At 52.2% G+C, this 20,413-nt stretch overlaps 1 protein-coding gene across 1 annotated transcript; it reads left to right on the top strand.

The window, feature by feature from the left end:
- Positions 1–7,880: 7,880 nt before the first annotated feature.
- On the top strand, positions 7,881–15,566 carry LOC111160791 (cone-rod homeobox protein). Its single transcript, XM_022524139.1, has 4 exons — positions 7,881–8,050; positions 13,229–13,363; positions 13,944–14,095; positions 14,917–15,566. Exons 2-4 carry the CDS (start codon positions 13,264–13,266, stop codon positions 15,562–15,564), a joined length of 900 nt encoding a protein of 299 aa, XP_022379847.1. The 5' UTR covers positions 7,881–8,050; positions 13,229–13,263; the 3' UTR covers positions 15,565–15,566.
- Positions 15,567–20,413: the final 4,847 nt, after the last annotated feature.

The following is a 20,413-nucleotide window of genomic DNA, read 5'->3' as shown; positions in this document are numbered from 1 at the left end:
GATGCGGGACTCGATCCCAGGACCCTGAGATCATGACCTGAGCCGAAGGCAGCGGCTTAACCCACTGAGCCACCCAGGCGCCCGTAAGTATACAATTTAGTGGCATTAAGTACAATCACAATATTAAAATGGTTACAATATTGTGTAACCATCACCACTGCCCATACTTAAAAAACTTTTTCGTCCTCCCTGGGGCAGAAACAAGAACTCCTCCTCTGCCCTCCCTCCGCCCCTGGTAATGTCCAATCCATTCTCCGTCCCTTTGAATTTGACTAAGTAAATCATGTAAGTAGAATCGTGTGATATTTGTCCTTCCGTGTCTGGCTTATTCACTAAGCATAATGTCTTTATTTTAAAAAATTTAAGATTTTATTTTTAAGTAATCTTTACACCCAACACGAGGGTCGAACTCATGACCCTGAGATCAAGAGCCACATCTTGGGTGCCTGGGTGGCTCAGTTGGTTAGGTGTCTGACTCTTGATCTCAGCTTGGGTCATAATCTCAGGGTCGTGAGTTCAAGCCCCATGTTGGGTTCCTTTAAAAAAAAAATGTCAACTTGTATCTGAGCTTTACAGGGAGGGGCTGTGATAAGGGTCCGCATCTATTCAGGTGGGGGAAGAGTTCCAAAAATCCCCAGCCAAGTGCTAGGTATGTGGGAAGAGGAACGTAGTGCTGGTTCCCTGACCAGACAGCCATCTGTCCCCACAAGTTCTTGATGTCTTGCCCTTCCCTGTTCAGAAGGCTCCAGAAAGAATGTGGTTCGTGAGTTCCTGGGGCGGGGGGTGTCTCTACAGAATGGTGTCTTTGGGAAGAGGACCAGAACCTTCATCAGATGCTTAAAGGAACTGACTGTCCTGGGGAGCGACTTGCTCCTCTGCTCTGAAAACCCTTTCGTAGTCTAACCGCTGTCCGTGCTGCTGTGTATGAAAGGACAGAGGGGATGCGGCGGCTGAGGGCAGCCAACTTCTGTCCCCTAAAAACACACATGCCAGGAATTAATAATTCTGGCGGAGAAAATAGGGTCTCTATGGGCAGGCGAGATCTGGAAATGTAGACAGAAGGCTTAGGTTCCACGCTGACCGTGAAGGTGAGAGCCAAAGGTGGGGAAAACACTTTCTAGGCACGGGGAGCTCAGTGTGTGAGAGGTCTCAGACCTTGTGGGGTTTCCGAGAAGCAGAAGGAGTTTTCATTCTATCTGGACAGGCTGTCCGGCCTCCCCCCACGGCCTGTCACGTGTCCCCCCTTCCCTCCCCCAAATCTGATCTAATTCTCTCTCTGCTCTGCTGAGACACGCCCGGCCTAAGAGGATTGGAGCATTTGCTAAATGGGGACCCAGACAGGGTCAGAGAGCCTGCTGCTGGGGAGACCCAGGGACCAGGATGGCCACAGGGGGGCAGCAGAGGAGATGAGGAGCCTGGAGGTGGACAGAGCAGGGAGAGAACAGAGAGAGGCACCTGCAGTGTTTAGGAAACTGTATTAAAAGGGTTAGGAGGAGGCCAACATTTTTTATTTTAAATATTTATCATGAACCTATTTCCTGATCTCCTCCTATCCACTCTCCCTTCTCTGTCCCTTTGGAAGTAACAGGGGGTTCTGGAGACCCGGAAAGGGGGTATAGGTATGGAGGTCTGGGGACATTGGACCAGGGCCCTCAGAGATGACCTGGGAATGTTCTGAAAGGCTCCGACCCATCAGGAATCTATGTAGAGCCCTGAGGTCTGCCTCTGACATGGGGCATCACGCAGCTTTGCGGTGTCCAAGGAAATCATCAAAAAACATTTTTAATGCAGAATTTTAAATATATTTTATTTATTTTTTAAAAAATACATTTTAAGTAAATTGAAAAGCATTTAAAATATTTTTTAAAAATTCCTCAGTTTTAATGCCTAATACAGTAAAAGCGCAACTGACATAACCAGTATCTTTGGTAACTTTCGGGAGCCGGACAGGATCCTGGGGTATGTCCATCCTCCATGAAAACCCTGTTCAGACCCAGGCACAGGTTTTTGTTTTTAAAGATTTTGTTTATTTGACACACAGAGAGAGAAATTACAAGTAGGCAGAGAGGCAGGCAGAGAGAGGAGGAAGCAGGCTCTCTGCTGAGGAGAGAGACCAACTCGGGGCTCGATCCCAGGACCTTGAGATCATGACCTGAGCTGAAGGCAAACGCTTAACCCTCTGAGCCGTCCAGGCACCCCAGGCACAGTTTTGATGGCAAACCAGCCAAGGCCCAGATATTGTGTCTCTTCATTGTTAGCTGAGTATCTGTGGGCCAGGCACTCCTCTCTCTCAGTCTCCATGTTCCTCCCAGGAAGGCTAGCATTGAGAACCCTCCTTCCAGAGCCATCCATGCATCCAGCAGGCACACCACCCCGATGGGTCCAGCCGTCATATCGAAATCTACCCCTGAGCTTGGTCAACATCCCCTCTGCAAAGTATGGGGGCAACTCACCCCATTTCCCTGGGTTCAGGGATCCCTGGGATATGAAACTTCCAGGGCTAACACAGGACAGTCCCAAGAAAACTGGGTTGGTTGGTCATGTTACCCCTACATCCCTCAAGGACCCCATCTTTTGAGAACCCTGTGTGTCCCTGTGGTCCAGTTGCTACAGGGCTTGTGTCCCTAGGACCCGGCATCGCTGTTGGGGCCCAAGGTGTGTTCTGTGCATTCATGTATACACACACAGATAAATGTAATATGTGATGTGCCTATAATGTATAATGTCATGCGATCTATGTTATATAATATAATACATGCAACACACATATGCATATCTGTCTACGTCTCTTTTATGTGTGAAGAAGAGTACATCTTTATAAATTTTCACAAAGTGAACACGCTCAGTTAGCAACACCCAGATCAAGAAATGGTTCCAACCAGGGGCGCATCTCACTCTTGATGTCAGCTCAGGTCATGATCTCAGGGGTGTGAGATCAAGCTCTGCACACAGCGGGGGTCTGCTTGAGATTCTCTCTCTCTCCCTCTCCCTCTGCCTCTCCCCTTCCCAATAAATAAATCTTTTAAAAAAAGAATAAGAAATGGATACCACCAGGGCCCCCCAAGAAAGTTTTCTCATATCTCTCCACCTGCTCTCCCTCCCCTCATCAATGGCAACCATCACCTTGACTTCTAACCCCACAGAGCTGGGGTGCCAGATGTAAATGGTGTCAATGGGACGATACCATAGTCTCTGAGTGTGCTTCCTGTTTGGGGCTATTGTGACAACGTGCTCTAAACGTTCTTCTCATCTTCTTCATGACATAAGCCTGTGTTCCTGTTGGGTACGGACCAAGGAATGGAAATGGCTGAGTTACATAATAGGCACACATTCACCTTTTAACGGTATGGCCATGTGGTTTCCTAGAGGGGCTGGAGTACCTTACTCCACCAGTGCTCACCAGCTGTGTGCAAGTCAATGCTTAGAATTGTCAGGCATTTATTTTAGCCATCTGGTGGGACACAGAGGTATCGCTGTGAGGTTTTCACTTCCATTTGCCTGGTGACTGATGAAACGGAGCCTTGGGTCATGCATGGATGGATAGCCAGAAGGGAAGGCTATCTTCCCTTCTGAAATGGCTAAGTCTTCTGCAACCTGGGCAAATTTCAAAGCAACGTGATGCTTCATAATCCCAAAGGATGGGCTAAGGGGGACCACTCTCTGCCCTGGGGACCAACCCCTGGAACCCAAGCCTGGTGCTCCAGGTTCCCAATGATCAACAGCCACTGGGCCCAGCCTCCCATCTGAGCAGGTGCTCTGACAGGTGAGGCTTGGAGGCTCCTACCCACTTTGGGGGTGGTCAAGGAGATAAGCCTATTTTATAGAGGGGGAGACTGAGCCTCAGTGTTGGGGAGGAAAGTGCCTGCCCTAGTCAGACAGCTGACAAGCCCGAGGACCTCCAGTCCCCACTGCTCAGACCCTGCACTGAGTGAAAGACGGGCTTTCAACCCAGACCCAAGTGACTCCGCACATCAGTTCTGGGAAGATTCCTTGAGCTCCACGGGGTTCGCCCTTGCTCTGCAGACCGGAGGGCTCCCCTGTCCTGTGGGAACAAGGAGCTGGGGTGGATGCCACTTTGCCCAACACGGGACATGGAGAAAACCTGGGTTTCAGGGACAGTTAGATCCTGAACTAACCAACTCAGCAATAATGTGATGTGCGAAGCATGCACAGACACTGTTGGGCATTCCCAAGTCGGACCTCACTGACTCCTGCGGAAATCCCAGGTCTTTCTCCTTTCCGTAAAACCAGACACCACCTCTGCCCTGTGTGTGCATGTCTCTGCCCCTTTGCCATTCACTCGGCCCTTCATCCATTCCTTTATTGAGTACCTGCTGTGTGCTGGGACTGTCCCAGACAGACAAGGTCCCAGCCCTCCTGGAGGTAACGTCCTCTGAGAGGAGCGGAGGAGAGACAAGAGGGTGGTAAGAGTTTTGCAGAAAATAAAGCCGCGAGAGTGTGCTAGGGAGCTAGGGAGTGCAGGGGGAGGGACCCCCCACAGTCTAACCCACTCCTTCCTGCTGCAGTCCTGCGGGGCCTGGGCAGTCCTTGAAGAACACTGAGATTCTTTCCTTTTATACATCTCTCCGGGCATTTAATCATTGAACAAATGAATATTGATTTGCTCTTTACAGCCCTCTTCTCTCTCCCTTTGTCTCCGGGGCCGTCTGATCTCCCCCAGGGTCTGTCAACCCCGGCTGCCCCACGACCCTGGACCCTGTCGGGGCCTCATGACCTCCAGTCTCCTCTGGGCTCCTTTCCTGCGCTTGACTGGTTTGGGGACAGGAAGAGGCCGGCGGGACAGAAGGGGACTGAGGGGTTAGAAGCCAGATCGCACAGAGCTGGGCACAGGGTGGGATTTCTTCGAGTGTTGGCCCGAGTTAAGGCTTTGATCTTCCCACGCTGAGCCCAGGCAGCCGAGCTTTGTGTTGAGCGCGCATAGGGGCGGGGCCGACGGAGGGGCGGGGCTTCCGCGTTGGGGGCGGGGCCTCCTGCTGCAACCCGCTCCTGCTTCCGGTGGTCCAGGTAATGAGAACAGGTTACACCGGGGATAGTGATACTTCCCTCATCTTCTTCTTCTTTTTTTTCTTTTTAACTGAGGCACGATTTACGTCGATAAAATACACCCATTTTAAATGATCAGCTTGTTGCATTTGGACAAACTGGTGCTCTCATGATCATCACTGTGCCTCTCGAGATAACACAATGTTGCGCTGCCTGGAAAGTTTCCTTGAGGCCACTTCACAGTCCATACCCCCTCTCCACTCCGGGTGTTATCATCTTGACCGTTTTGGTGGGCGTGTTGTGGCATGCCACTGTGGTTTTAATTTGTGTTTTCCTGATGACAATGTCGAGAATGTGTGTGTGTGTGTGTGTGTGTGTGTGTGTGCGCGCGCGCGCGCGCGCTCATGGGCTATCAGGATATCTTTTATGAAGTGCTTCTTCCCGTGGTCTGATTACTGAGTTGAAGGAGGCTTCTGTATTCTGGATGTAAGGTCTTTGCTAGCCTGTATGTTTTGCAAATGCTTCCTAACAGGCTGTGCCTAGCATTTTCTTGTACCTAATGACGTTTTTTGAAGAGCAGAGTTTTCCAGGTTTGATCACCTCTAACTTACCAGTTTTCTATTTCGTGGTGATTGCTTTCTCTGGCTTGTTTAAAAGACTTCTGCCTATCCTCGGGTCAAGAAACACATTTCTCTGTTTTTATTTTTTTATTTATTTTCCACAACTGGGAACATTTTATTTTCACTTTTCACGTTTAGGACTGTGATGGCTCTCAAATTAGTTTTTGTGTCTTGTGATTGAGGTTCTGTCTTCTCTTTTTTCTTATGTAGACATTGGCTTGCTCAAAATGATGTCTTGAAAAGACTTCCCTGTAGACTTGCTTTGGCATTTTTGTCAAAAATCAGTTGACCACGAAGTTTTGACCATTTTCTGAAGTGTGTATTCTGTCCCCTTAATTGACTTGCTTGTCCTTACGTGGTATCATGCTGCCTTGTTTGCGGTAGCTTTGCAGCAAGTCCTGAAGTCAGGTAATAGAAGTTTCCAGCTTTTTTTTTTTTTTCCAGATTGTTTCGATAGTCTAGATTCTTTACATTTTCGTAGAGATTTTTGAATCGGGTTGTCGGTTTCTACAAAAACACACTTTTGAGAAGTTTTGGTTGGGGTTGCTGTGACTCTAATGATTAGTCTGAGAAGCATTGACAGATCTTAACAATATGGGGTCTCCCAGTCCCTGGTTTATTTCACTCTTGACTTGGGTCTCCTTGAACGTCTCCCAGCAGAGCTTTGATGTTTGCAGAGGGGCAATTAGCTGAAAGAAGAGATGACAGGATTCAGGGATGGATTGGCAGTGAGTTGTGAGGAAAAAGGGAGTAGGCAAGGGTAAATGTCAAAATCTCTTCCTGGATGGCTGGGTGGAGATGAGAAGGAAGCGACTTCTCCTGGTAGGGATCCAGCTCAGAAGAAGAAAGGCCTGAATCTGGACTCAGTTGTCCCCAGGGCCATGTGCATGACCTTCTGAGACACACCTCTGCACACCCTCCCACCCTGGGGGGGCTCCCATGGGCAGATGGGTGCCCAGTCCCAGGGGGAGGTGATGTGGAGAAGCTGATACTCTTCTCCCATGGAGCGGTAAGGACTCTCTCCCTGTCCCTGCTCGGCCTTCTTTCCTTCCCTACTCCGGAGGGCCAGGATGGTCTGTTAACAGCACTGGATTGTCCCATCAGTAGCCTCCTGACTGGTCACTGAGGGTCAGACAGCCCCTCCCTCTCTCCCTGTCATCTCCACCCCCCCTTCAAGCTAATGAGACCTGCCCTGATTCCCCAGCCAGGCTGCTGGCCTTAATCTCCCCACCCCCCCGCAGGGGGTTCTTGGGGGTGGAGAAAGAAAGAGCCCCTTATGGTGAGAAACAATGACCCAGCCACAAGGCAGGATTACCACCATCTCTCCCGTGCATGTACTGTGCGAGGTTGTGTGCACGCCCGTGTGCACGCTCGGGTGTATGGCGAAATAGAACAGACCCAGGGAGGGTGATGGAGACAAAGACAATCGGTAGTACAGAGCAAGAGAGGCTACCAAGATAGGAGAAAGCAGAATTGGAGGGAAAGTTGGGAGAAAGAAAACGAGAATCCGACCGTCAGATGAGGTGTTGGAGAAAAAGAGAGAGAAACAGGACCAGAGCTTGGAACTTGGGGGGTTGGATAAAGAAGCCCAGAGGGACGGGGTTGGCTGGAGTTGCAGGGACAGGTGGACAGACAGGGAGACAGGGACAGAGAGACCCAGAGCTGGAGGGTGAGGTAGGGGGCACACATGCAAAGGGGCAGGAGTGGCATAGCCGGAGGCCCAAGGAAGAGAGAAACTGAGGCACAGAGCTCCCAAACGAAGACCAGTGGTGTGGAGGGAGGAAGGGAGAGAGGGAGGAGGAGAAGCTGATGTCCAGCAGAGGCAGTTCAGAGACCAAAGTGATAGAGTCCGAGGCTCAAAGAGAGAAAAGGGGAAACTGAGGCAGAAGCCACGAACAATGGAGCCAGACAGGTCTGAATTAGTCCACAGACAGAATGTTGGGGAGACAAAGAGTGGTCCAGGAGGGGAGGCAGAAAGCCCTGTACTCCTTATTTTTCAAAGCATCTCTCAGGAACACCCCGCACTTCTCTCCTTCCTCTTTGGTGGGACGCCAAAGTGGGAAGGACACCAGTTAGACCTTAGGAAGAATTTCCCTGAAGAGTGGGGGCTCCTGGTCTCAGGCAGGAGCTGGGGCTTCCCATCCCCATCGGCCCTAATTGCCAAGATGTTGCAGGGAGGAGGGGAGGGGATTAGGCAGACGGGGGCCCCTCCCCCTCCCAGCCAATGTCACCTCCTAGCGTCCAATCAAGTCCCCCACCAGGGGCCAGGATTACCCTCTGAGATCCAGGCCACCACAAATGACATCATTCCCAGCCTGGGCTTAAAATCTCCCCATGTGGGGGGACCCGCTTCCTTCAGCTTCTGCTACCTGCTGACTCTGTCTAGGACCTGGGCCACCAGGAGAACCCTGTCCCGTTTCTGGAAGGTGAGTGTCTGCATCTCAGCGCCCAGGCATAGGGGCCGAGAGGAGGGGGTGTGCGATGTTTGCTGCAGTTTTCTCTAGGGAATAAAGGTCCCATCCTGGTGTTTGGAGGTACAGGGCGCCTGTGAGCACAGCAGGAGGGCACGAGAGCATCTGTATCAGGGGGACAGCTCCGACAAGGCAAAGGAGGACCTTGAATGCGGCTGAGCTGGGGGAGTCTTGTTACAGCTGATGTGGGGTCCCCTGGGTCTGGGCTTAAAGCCTGCCTTTTACTCACTGTGTGTCCTTGGTTCATTCACATGACCTCCCTGGGCCTCAGTTTCCTTGTCTGCTAAGTGGTGACAATGAGAAGTTGCCATGAAGAGCCATGGGGAGCCCGTCACAGGCCTGGCTTGCAATGAGCCTAAGAGAGACAGCTGGCTTCATCCTGCTTTGGGGGACTTGGGAGCAGATCTGGGGGTCAAGAGCAGGGGATGCTACTCTCTGAGACTCAGTTTCTGCCTCTGCGAAGGGAGGATCATAGTAGGACCCACATTGGAGGGAGTTTTATTGGGATGATTGTTCCCTGAGATCTTGTTCCCGAGGCCCTCAGTGCGTCTCTGAGAAGTCGGGGGATGGTGACTGGAGGTCCCCATGGTTGTCAGCTGCCTGACTGGGGGTGGGTACCGTCCTCTGCACCCCTCAGGCTCGGCTTCCCCACCTGTAGAATGGGATCATCTCCTTGGTGACCCACAAGGTTGGGCGTGAGCCTTCAAGCCTCACCTGTCAGAGCACCTGCTCAGGTGCCAGCCTGTGAACCCCGGGAATGCCAGCCTCGGGTCCTGTACCTTGGTCCCCAGGGCAGGGAGAGTGGTGTCCCTCAGCCCACCTTTGGGACAAGGACGTATCATTGCCTTGAACGTCGCCTGGCCGGGTGATGATGGGGTTGTTGTCAGGCTGATTGGAAATTCTCAACAAAAGGTAGACATGTCACCACTGCCGTCTGGGCTTCCCGGGATGGGTCATCCAAAGCCTGTATGGAGCGGAGCGGGGAAGTCCCGAGGCCATGACGTCGCTCGCTATCTGTCTCATCTTGTTGCCAGAGAAATTTCAGTGGTTGTCTGACGATATTTTTGTGTATTATTCTTTGAGGATGTCTTGTCCACAAAGCACTCATGGGTTGTCTGACGAGCCAGCAGATGCTCAGTCCTGGAGCTCAATGTCATGACCACCCGCCTGGTCTTGGGGGAGCCCCTTCCCTGCCCCAGGCTCGGAGTTCCTGTCTGTAGGTGGCTCAGCCCAGCGCGAGACGGCCGGGCTTTCCTGGGAAGCCCACCGTGTAGCCTGATTAGCCCCTCGCACAGTCGATGGGGAGGGAAGATGATGAACTTGGATGTTCTCGTTCCGGGCCATGCCCTTAGACCCTAGCAGGGCAGTGCCGCCCGTCTCCCTGTTTCCGCGCCCTCCAGAAGCTCCAATGAAGCATCCTCGCCCCCTTGGGGAAGAGGGAGAGGACAGAGGAAACCCACGCTCGCTGCTGGGAGAACAGCCTTCCGGAGCCTCCAACCCAGGGTTGGAATCCCGGGTCCCCACTGACAATCTGTGTGTGACCTTAGGCAAGTGACCGGGCCTGAGGCTGAAGATGTTCCTGTCTGTGAAATGGGAGCATAACAGGAATGCCGCGTCAGCCTCCCCAGGCTCTGCTGAGGACAGAAGGGTGTAGAAGGGTGTCCAGCGTAGAGAAGGCTGGTGTGTGAGTTGGCTCTAGCCGTGTACCGAGTTACACTAAAACTTAGCCGCTTAGCGCAACAAACAGCTCTGGTCCCAGACAGTGTCTGAGGGACAGGGATCCCAGGGCGGCCCCACTGGATAATGCTGGCCCAGGTCTCTTTGTGCTGCTGTATGTAGTCTGATGCTGGCCAGGGCTGAGTCCTTGGCCAGCTTGCCTGATGCTTTGGAACTGACTTTCCCCAGGGGGCTTGGTCCCATGGCCTCAGTTCTTGGTCTTGGCGTGTCCGCACGACCCCGGCGGGCTACCCCCAGAGCAGCGCCAGCCTCGGAGGTCCCTCTGTCATTTCTGCAGTGCCGAACGGGGAGCCCACGGCAGCCCTGCTCCGTAGGAGGGGACAACACAAGGGGCTGAATCCCGGCGTGGGGTGGAGGGGGATTACTGGGGGCTTCCTAGAATGCCCACCAGCTCTTGGGATTTAAAGCGGCTTCTTGCTTTTATTGTAACGACCAGCACTGAGCTTCCCCATGACCTTCCCGGCCAGGCCCCATGTCATCTGGTTTGCTGTGCTCCAGTCACACTGGGCACCTTGGTTTCCTCCTCCAACGAGACAAAATGAGCCCAGACTCCAGGCTTTGCAGCTGCCTGCTGTTCCCTCTGCCTGGAACCGTCTCCCCATGGGACCAGGAGCCCGTCGCTTTTCAGCCCCCAGGGTCCTCTCCCCACAGAGAGGTCTTCCCGGACCATCCGTCTAGATGAGCTGTCTTCCCCTTGCCCCAAACCCCATCATTACGCCATTACCCCATTTCGTTTTCCCGGGAGTTCAATCCCATGAGACCAGAGATGCCGCGTGCCTCATTTCTTGCTACCTCCCCGCCTCCTACGGCAAGATGGAATCTTAAAACTATTTCCTGGAGGGGCAGTAGGACCCCAGTTTATGATTAATAGAGAACCACCCCCCAAGTGGGGGGTGAGAAGGACACGCTCGTGGGAGCAGAAAGGGGGAAGGAGCTAAGGCAAAGGTCTTCTGTTTTTTACTTTTACTTATTTCTGAAATATTAGGGTGTGTGTGAGAGAGAGAGAGAGACAGAAAGAGGGAGCAAGAGAAATCCAGGTTAACATGTGGGATGTGGAGTTGGAGCCTGCAGGAAGAGACAGGGTTAGCTGTGACAGGGACCGGACAAGAGGCATTCGTGGCCCCGGGGGAAGGCTTATGCGCGCACCCAGAGAGACTGGGAGCCTCCTCGAGGCTATCTTAGTGGGGGTCATAGGGAACCCCGGCAAGGGTCTTAGGTTTTTTTGTTTTGTTTAGACTTTACTGTTGCTTTTGTTCTTGGAAAGCTTATATGTCTGTATGGTTACAAGGCAATCCAAATTGAAGAAACAAGGCTTGGATATAGCACATTTCTCCAGAGAGCCTCACTTCTAGCAGATCCTGTGTTCTTCCTGGCAATTTTCTGTGCATACATATGCTTGTATATATATATATATATATATATATATATATATACACAATATATTATATATAATTGCTGCCTTGTTTTAAAAGTCACGGATGGTAGCCTGCTTAGGTCCGCACTGCTCAGCACCATATCTTTTCCTTTGACAATATATATGTCGCATATGTATATATCATCTAATATATATTAAATTAAATATCTTTTTAAAAAGATTTTATTTATTTATTTGACAGATCACAAGTAGGCAGAGAGGCAGGCAGAGAGAGAGGGGGAAGCCGAGCAGAGAGCCCGATGTGGGGCTTGATCCCAGAACCCTGGGATCATGACCTGAGCCGAAGGCAGAGGCTTTAACCCACTGAGCCATCCAGGCGCCCCTAAATTAAATATCTATTTCGGTAATAAAGGATATGTAACACACACACACACTCCTTTTGTCAAAGTGTAATTTTAATAAAACATTTTTTAAAGATTTTATTTATTTATTAGAGAGAGAGCACAAGCAGGAGGGGGTGGCAGGCAGAGGGAGAAGCAGACTCCCCGCTGAGCAAGGAGCCCAATGCGGGGCTGGATCCCAGGACCCTGGGATCATGACCTGAGCGGAAGCAGACACTTAACTGACTGAGCACCCCAGGTGCTTCTAATTTTAACAAAATTGAAAAACCTGATTAAAGATTTATTTAAGTTATTAAATGAGGAGACCAGCTGTTTCCAAGGGAGGAGTCAATGAATACAGGCTAATACCGTTCTTCAGGGAACGTGTGGAAAACAGAAAGGAAACTGGACAGCAGGAGAGTGAATCCTCTGTAACCCTAAAGTCATCCCTTCTGCCGGAGACAAATCCTTTGCAACCAAACTTCTTGCAAGTTACCCTTTACCTTATCAGACTCCCACGCTGATCCATAGCAAATAGCAACCTGAACAGAGATCTGGTCCCTTAGAAGATGAACTAACCCTGGGGCAGGGAGGGGTTCTGTGAAACAGGCTCCCAGGATGATCTAGAAATGACACCGTGTCCCCTCTTATTGCCAAATTTGGGATCATTTCTCGTAACTATTTGCTAGAGAACTTCAAGAATCAGTTCGCTGCAGCCTTACACTTTTTAGTGACGTCATGGAATTCCCTTGAATACATGCGCCATCATCTACTTGCATCATTTACTTCCTACCTTCCCTTTGGTGGGCATAGGGGCTGCTTCCACATTGGGGCGACTGGACACGTGGGCACTGGCAGTGCCCGCTTGGAGTCTGTGCAAACATCCGCTTGCAAGTGGGGAGGGGCGCCCCCTGCTGTTCACTGCGCGGCACTGACCGCGGTGTCAGGGGCTCGTATAAGGAGCTGGTAACGCGTGGTGCATTTCCCCTCCCAGCCGCCTAAGGATGGACATGCTGTTTGCATTCCCATTTTCCCTGGAGGGTACGGAGTTGCCCTGAAGGCAAACAGCCCCGGGGAGGGGTGTATGGCGGGGAGAGGAAAGATGGTATTTCACTTTGATCAATGCTTCCAGTATATTCCGACGCTGCTCCTGACTTGGCACGGGAGCGCCTGCTTCTCTGCACCCAGGCTGGCACTGGGGCTAAAGGACCTCCTTTTTTCCTTTGCCCACCTGGTGGGTCACACGTGGTCGTGGAAGATCGCCTTTCACTTGTCTGCATGCTTCTGCCATCCCAGTTTGTGCGGGACGCTTCCGGTGTTTATGGGGGAAACGCCCACATCTCTAGAAACTTCCCGGTCCCAAGCAAGGGGTTGTCCTGCTGTCCGTGATTCTCCGCGGGGCTGGACATCTTTTCTGGGGCCTAGGATGGGCATTCCAGTTTCAGCTGCTGATGCGGACGGGGTTTTGGGGAAGCTTTGCCCATCTTAAGTGGAGGGCAATAGGCGGGGAAACTGAGGCACAGAGAGATACGTGCTCACGGGCACACACCTAAGAAGAGTCTGAAGCAGGACTTGGACCTGAGCCTGTCGGGCACCACGTGGTACCTGGGAAGTGCCTGAGAACCTCCTCCTCTCTTGCAGGGCCGTGGACCTGGGCCGCGGTGTCCCCAAAGATCATGATGGCGTATATGAACCCAGGGCCCCACTACTCGGTCAACGCCTTGGCCTTGAGTGGTCCCAGCGTGGATCTGATGCACCAAGCTGTGTCCTATCCAAGTGAGTACCATCCTTCTCCCGATGCCACCTCCCTCCAGCTGTCGGTGGCCCCTGGGTCCCTTATCCTCAGGAAGAAGCTGGGAATTTGCCAGGGTAATATTGGAGTCACATACTGACTGTATGTAGTCATTTGCAGTTTGCCAAACACTTCTCCACGTCCTTTAGGGGTGCAGGAAAGTGTAGGGGCATTCATAACAATTTAGGAAGGGTTCCCTCTAGGTGGACCTGTCACTCTTCTACACTAGAAGGAGCTGAATATTCTCGATTGTGTGTTTCAATTGGACATGACTTCGTGCATAAGAAATTTTAGAAAGGGTATAAAAACCGAACTCATACACCTCCTTACAGGGCTAATGCCAGTTCTTGGGGTGAGGCATGAGCTCCAAGATGACGGGCAAAGAAGGGTCCCATTTCGCAGGGGGACAGAGTGAGGTCTACAAGGTCAGGAAGTAGGTGGGGAGATGAATGCCCAGAGAGGGCTTCTCGGTATTCCACAAGACCTCAGGACCTCCTGCCGGCGGAAAAAGAGACTGGCAGGTCCAGGTCCCACGATGGTCCTATTGTCCTGTCCCTGCTTCAGGTGCCCCGAGAAAGCAGCGGCGGGAGCGGACCACCTTCACCCGGAGCCAGCTGGAGGAGCTGGAGGCCCTGTTCGCCAAGACTCAGTACCCGGATGTGTATGCTCGCGAGGAAGTGGCTCTGAAGATCAACCTGCCCGAGTCCCGGGTTCAGGTGGGATGGTCTGAGCCCTGGGCGCCTTCCAGCCCTTCCTGGGACCCAGAGTGAAGGGAGGGGGAGTAGTCCTAGAGTAACACCCAAAGTCATGCATGGCCCGAATATGACCCCTCGCCCCCGTTACTGCCCCTCACCGCTCCCTCCACCCTCTTTGCCAGCCACATCTGCCGGTACTTCCTCTAACACACCTGCTAAGCACACACCGGCCCCAGGCCCTTTGCACTCACAGTTCTTTCTACCTGGAGGAGCTTATTCCATCACTTTGCTCAAGTCTTTGTTTATTGACCGATCAGGTCACCGTGTCCATCAATGAGACCTAGACGTACCCTCGCACTTAAAGGCTCAATGTCCCCGAGGGCCCTACCCTGCTGCTCCCTCCTCCCGCTCTGCTGGGTCTTCCCAAGTATTGATCACCTTCTAAAATACTATGCAGCGTACTTACTGTAGATGTATATAACCTGTTGCCCTTGACAAGAAGGTCCGTCCCCAAAGTCGTAGTTCGTGCGTGGTGATTGATTGTGCGGAAGGATGGATAAGTGTACATACGTGCGTACGTGTGATTGCGTGTGTGTGTGCATGATTAGCTGCACACGTGCATGTGTGATGATATGTGTGTGCCTATGACTGCGCGTGTGTGGATAATTGCAGATATGAACGGTAGGTCGGATGGACAGACGGGGTGCCCCATAACCGACGGCAAGGTGCGGAGGTGTGATTGGGGCGTGCCTCCCCCATAAACGCCATCATTCAGGGCACCGTGGGGGCTCTCCGGGCTCCCTCCCCACTCACCCACCCCATTTCCCCTTGCCCCCCCCCAGGTCTGGTTCAAGAACCGCAGAGCGAAATGCCGCCAGCAGCGCCAGCAGCAGAAGCAGCAGCCGCAGCCCCCGGGCGCACAGACCAAGGCCCGGCCTGCCAAGAGGAAGGCGGGAATGTCACCGAGATCTTCCTCGGACGTCTGTCCAGACCCCCTGGGCATCTCGGACTCCTACAGCCCCCCTCTCCCCGGCCCCTCGGGATCCCCCACCACGGCCGTGGCCACAGTGTCCATCTGGAGCCCGGCCTCAGAGTCCCCGCTGCCCGACGCCCAGCGGGCAGGCCTGGTGGCCGCGGGGCCGCCTCTGACCTCCGCACCCTACGCCATGACCTACGCCCCGGCCTCTGCGTTCTGCTCTTCCCCCTCAGCCTACGGGTCTCCGAGCTCCTATTTCAGCGGCCTGGATCCCTACCTTTCACCTATGGTGCCCCAGTTGGGGGGCCCGGCTCTCAGCCCCCTTTCTGGCCCCTCTGTGGGGCCCTCCCTGGCTCAGTCCCCCACCTCCCTGTCTGGCCAGAGCTACGGCACCTACAGCCCCGTGGACAGCTTGGAGTTCAAGGACCCCACAGGCACCTGGAAGTTCACCTACAACCCTATGGATTCTTTGGACTACAAGGACCAGAGTGCCTGGAAGTTTCAGATCTTGTAGAAAACCCTCTCCGGCATCTGCGGGGTCGGGCCTCCCTCCAAAGGCAGTGGCCCCTGTGGGCTCACGGGCAAGCAGCCCACCTGCGTCCCTGCCTCTCCCTGCCCCAAGGAGGGTCCCCTCGCTCTCTGGGGGGCGGTTCAGTAGGTCTTAGTAACCCTCAACCCAGCTGCCGTTTTAAAGCACGAGCCCCAGACTCCAGACATGGGTGCCGAGAGGGGCCCCCGGGACGGAATTAAACCACCCTTGGCGGTTGACGTGGGGGTTCCTGGTGAGGTCGGCTTCGAGGTGCCCTTGAACAGACACAGGTGGGAAGGCTCAATTCCATACCTTCTGTTTGGGACACTTGCTTAGCGTATGTCTAGAGATCCTTCTAGAAAATCCAAAGACAGTCTTTTAAGCAGCCCCATCGTGGAAGCTTAGGCCAACTGTCCAGTTCAATTAAAACAATCCACTTGGCATGTTACAGATTTCCCAGGTCAGATTTTGTATGATAGGTTAGGGGGCTCTTTGATACATATACATATACATATACATATACATATACATATATATATATTTTTCTTCTTTTTCATCTTCTTCCCTTCTCTTAGTTTCTTCTTAAAGACATTTCATCACTCATACATTCTTCCGGACGGTGAGAATGGGCGTATTTGGTGCGCGAACGGAAGGCAAGCTGCCTGTTTCATGTCTCCTTTTCCCCTCCTTGGGTTGGAGGATTTTCTAAAGGTGAATTTCATCCGAGCTTTGGAGGAACCGTGGTGGTTAGGACTGGGGCCGACTGTGGACCCCAACTCTAGCTGTGGGTATTTCAAAAAGGAAGAGGAGGTGGCCAGCTTCCCAACTGTAAATGGGCAAGAGATGGGCATGGGGGGGAGAGACGTGGATTTGGAGGAAGCCTGCATTTCAAATACACAGTCTCTCTCTTGGATTCCATTTCCTGTTCCCATTTCGGGGACTGGACCAGAGAGCCCGGCCCAAGGGAGTGCCCCTGCGGTGGGGGGAGTCTTTCTTCCCATGCGGACTTGATCCTCAGCAACACAGACAAGCACCAAGAGAATTTTAAGGAGTCAAGCATGTTGACGCTCTTGGAAGTGTGGTGGTTTGCCTTTGCTTCCTCAGTCTGAATTTTTCTTTTATTTTCGGCCCTGGGGGAGACAGCAGCCATGGGTCTTTCCCTGGGGGGCTTCACAAGGCAGCTGGAGGTAGGGTGGGAAGGTGGTGTTCGGGTACATGGTGACCACGAGCCACCCCCACCCGCCCCAAAGAAGAGGAAAAGCTCTGATTTGTAGCCTTTGCCCATTTCTGTGGTGTCAATTCTCCCATTGTGGCTGATTTCTGGGGTCTGATCTGAGGTCAGGGACGCAGAGCCTGCCGTCTGCCTTCATGGGCTGGTAGGATCTGGCTTTGGGCCCTCTGTGCAAGAAGGAAGGTCACGAGGCCTCAGATGGGTTTTCTGGGTCCAGGCCGGGAGAGGTCCACATGGCCCAGACCCCCGAACCCCCTGACGGACATGTTGAGATCACTAGAACCCACAAGGATAGGTTCCTCAGCACACCCCGGGACCATCCTTTATGGGCCTGAGTCATGCAGGCTTCTGGGACATTAGACCTGGGAGTGACTCAGAGTCCAGTGTGGGGCACAAAGGACAAACAAACAAGGATGACGCCAGCTGAGTGGGGGATGGGCGGTCCAGGCAGAATTCGTAGGGGTGAATCTGTTAGGAGAGTCCAGTTTCCTTTCCCGAGTCCAGCTACCTGAACTCTGGGGATGGCAGAGGTTCCACTTCCTAAAGCTGATGAGTGACAAGGGGGAAAAGGAAGCAGCTGAGAGCACCCCTCATTCTGGGTCCCCTTTCTCACTCATTGGGACTCCAGTCTCCTTCCCTCCAGGCCACCCACAGAGTGACAATAATTAAAATGCTGAATCCTACTTAAAGTCTGGGTGATTTTTATTTTTTAAAATTTCCGAGGAGGGGCAGACCAGGGGAGGTAGAAAAAGGGGTCACTCCATCCCTCTCCTTCTGCCCCCATCCCCCGTTTCTGGGGAGATGGGTCTGTCCATGTGCTTTCTCTGTCTGGTCACTGTCTTTTCCTTGGTATCTCCCTAAAGCCAATTAATCAGGGACATGGGCTCCAGATGCCAGCTTCCATCTGCTGTGACATCGCTGGCTCCCTGAGTTTCCCTCTGCAAGGAGGGGGGAGGGGGTGGCCACACATCCTGCCTCAGTGGCCCATGTGAGGACACAGGCCCTCCCTGTCCGCCAGCCTCGGGTCCCTGCCATGTCCCTCTCACCTCTGCTTCTCTCTTTGTTTTCCTTCTGACTGTCCCTCAGACTCCCAGGTCCCCATTCCTCTTTGCTGGATTTGTACCTTTTCCTTCTTCCATTTTCTCTTTTCTTTGCCCCTTTTCCTGTTTCTCCAAATGTTAAGTCATCATTGTCTGTTTCTGTCCCTCTCAGTCCTAGAGGAGCCCCAGGTTAAGATCTGTGTGTGCGTGTGTTGTGGGGTGTGCAGAGGGGGACAGAGCATTGGTGAGGTCAGACAAACTTGCTATCGGAGCCTGGGTTGGCCCCTTCTGGTCCCAGGATCCCAGGTGATTCATCTCTCCCAGCTTCAGCTTCCCCTCCTGTAACACACTGAGAAAACCTACCTCAAGGGAATGAAATGAGATCATTTTCTTTTCTTTTCTTTTTAAGATTTTATTTATTTATTTGACAGACAGAGATCACAAGTAGGCAGAGAGGCAGGCAGAGAGAGAGGAAGGGAAGCAGGTGCCTGATGCGGGGCTCGATCCCAGGACCCTGAGATCATGACCTGAGCCAAAGGCAGAGGCTTAACCCACTGAGCCACCCAGGCGCCCCATGAGATCATTTTCTTAAGTACCTGGTCTTGAACCTCTGGTCTGTGGTAAGAGCCCAATAAAAGTTTATTTTGTCGTAAAACACACAGCACATAAAACTGACCATTACAATCATCTTTTTTTTTTTTAAAAAATAAGATTCTATTTTTTAAGTATTCTCTACACCCCATTCGGGGCTCGAACCGACCACCTCAAGATCAAAATTTGCACGCTCTACCTCCTGAGGCAGCCAGGTGCCCCCATTATTATCACCTTGAAGTGTGCAGTTCAGGGCATTCACAGAGGAAAGCAGGCACTAAAGGCCGCGTATTGTAGGATTCCACTCATATGAACAGTCCAGAAGAGGCAAATCCACAGGGAGGGAAAAGCAGGGTGGTTGGGTGCCAGGAGCTGGCAGGGAGGGAGGGAATGGGGAGTGACTGCTTAATGGGTTTGGGTTTCTATTCAGGTGCCAAAAAAGTTCTGGAACTGCATAGCGACCCATTAATTCCACCTCGAAGTATATACCCCAAAGAACTGACAACAGGTGTTCAAGCAAAAAAACCCAAGGGTTCCTGTTCATTGTAGCATTATTTGCAATAAGCAAAGGACAGAAACAAATGGACACACAAAATGTGGTCAGGCCATCCAGTGGACTTTTTTTCTTTTTAAAGATTTTATTTATTTATTTGACAGAGACACACAACGAGAGAGGGAGCACAAGAAAGGGGAGTGGGAGAGGGAGAAGCAGGCGCAGGGAGCCTGATGCGGGGCTCGATCCCAGGACCCTGAGATCATGACCTGAGCCAAAGGTAGATGCTTAATGGACTGAGCCACCCAGGCGCCCCATCTGATGGACTCTTACTTGGCTACAAAAAGGAAGAGCTTATTTATATTTTCTTAGTAATCTTTACACCCAACATGGGGCTCAAACTCATAACCCCGAGATCAAGGATCACATGCTTTTCCAACCGAGCCAGCCAGGCACCCCGGGTGTGTTCTAGATCTCTATTACAGTGGTGGCTCCATGGCCATATAGGATGGTTCAGACTCCTCAGACTGTACCGTTACAATGGGTAGATTTTGCAGGATATAAATTATACCTCAATACACTGGAAGGAAAAAAGAAAAACCCACTGAGCATGTACTGTTTGCCAGACATTGGAGAAAGCCAGTCCAAAGACTGCTGATTCTCAGAACAATCCAGCAGAGAGATGCGATGTGTATCAGATAGACGCTCTTACGCTCCCCATTTCACAGATGAGAAAACCGAGGCTGTGGGAGGTCAGGGGACCTGCCCAAGATCCCACCGCTAGGAAGAGGTACTTGGGTTTTATACTCTTCTTGCTGGGGCCTCTAGACCCTGCTGGCATTTCTCCCCTCCCCTCCGACTTTGGTCCTCCCTCATTCTTCCTTCCTCCCAAGTCTCAAGCTCAGGTGTGCGTATGTCTCTTCCCCACCCCCATATGTCTGGGTCCTCGCCCCACTCCACCCCTCCTGCTCTCTGAGCCCCTCCCTGCTTGTCTCCTCTGTCCCTGAACAGGACTAATTTAGCAAATGCTCCAATCTTCTTATGATTGGAAGAATGGCCTCAGCAGAATGGCCGGGAATTAGCAGGGATTAGGTTCGGACACATGACCCTCCTCCCCGGAGGAGGGGCTCTGGGGAGACAGATGAATTTTATTTATTTATTTTTTTAAAAATATTTTATTTATTTATTTATTTATTTGAGAGAGAGAGAGAGAGCACTTAGTGGCAGCGGGGGCGGGGGGTGATGAGGAACAGAGGGAGAGACAGAATCCCCACTGAGCAGGGAGCCCAGCCCGGGACTCAATCCCAGGACCCTGAGATCATGATCTGAGCCAAAGGCAGATGCTTAACCAATTGAGCCACTCAGACACCCCTGACAAGTGAGTTTTAACTAAGTGATGCCCTCCTCCGCAGCAAATCATGCCTAGGACAGGCAGTAATAGTAAAATCACAGCCAAACTCTTCATGGGGTGCTTATGAC

The sequence above is a fragment of the Enhydra lutris genome, unplaced genomic scaffold, assembly GCF_002288905.1.
Source record: "Enhydra lutris kenyoni isolate GAN:26980312 unplaced genomic scaffold, ASM228890v2 scaffoldscaffold77, whole genome shotgun sequence".
NCBI classification, from domain to species: domain Eukaryota; kingdom Metazoa; phylum Chordata; class Mammalia; order Carnivora; family Mustelidae; genus Enhydra; species Enhydra lutris.
The sequence above is the reverse complement of the archived record's forward strand: the minus strand, read 5'-3'. Positions and strand labels throughout refer to the sequence as shown.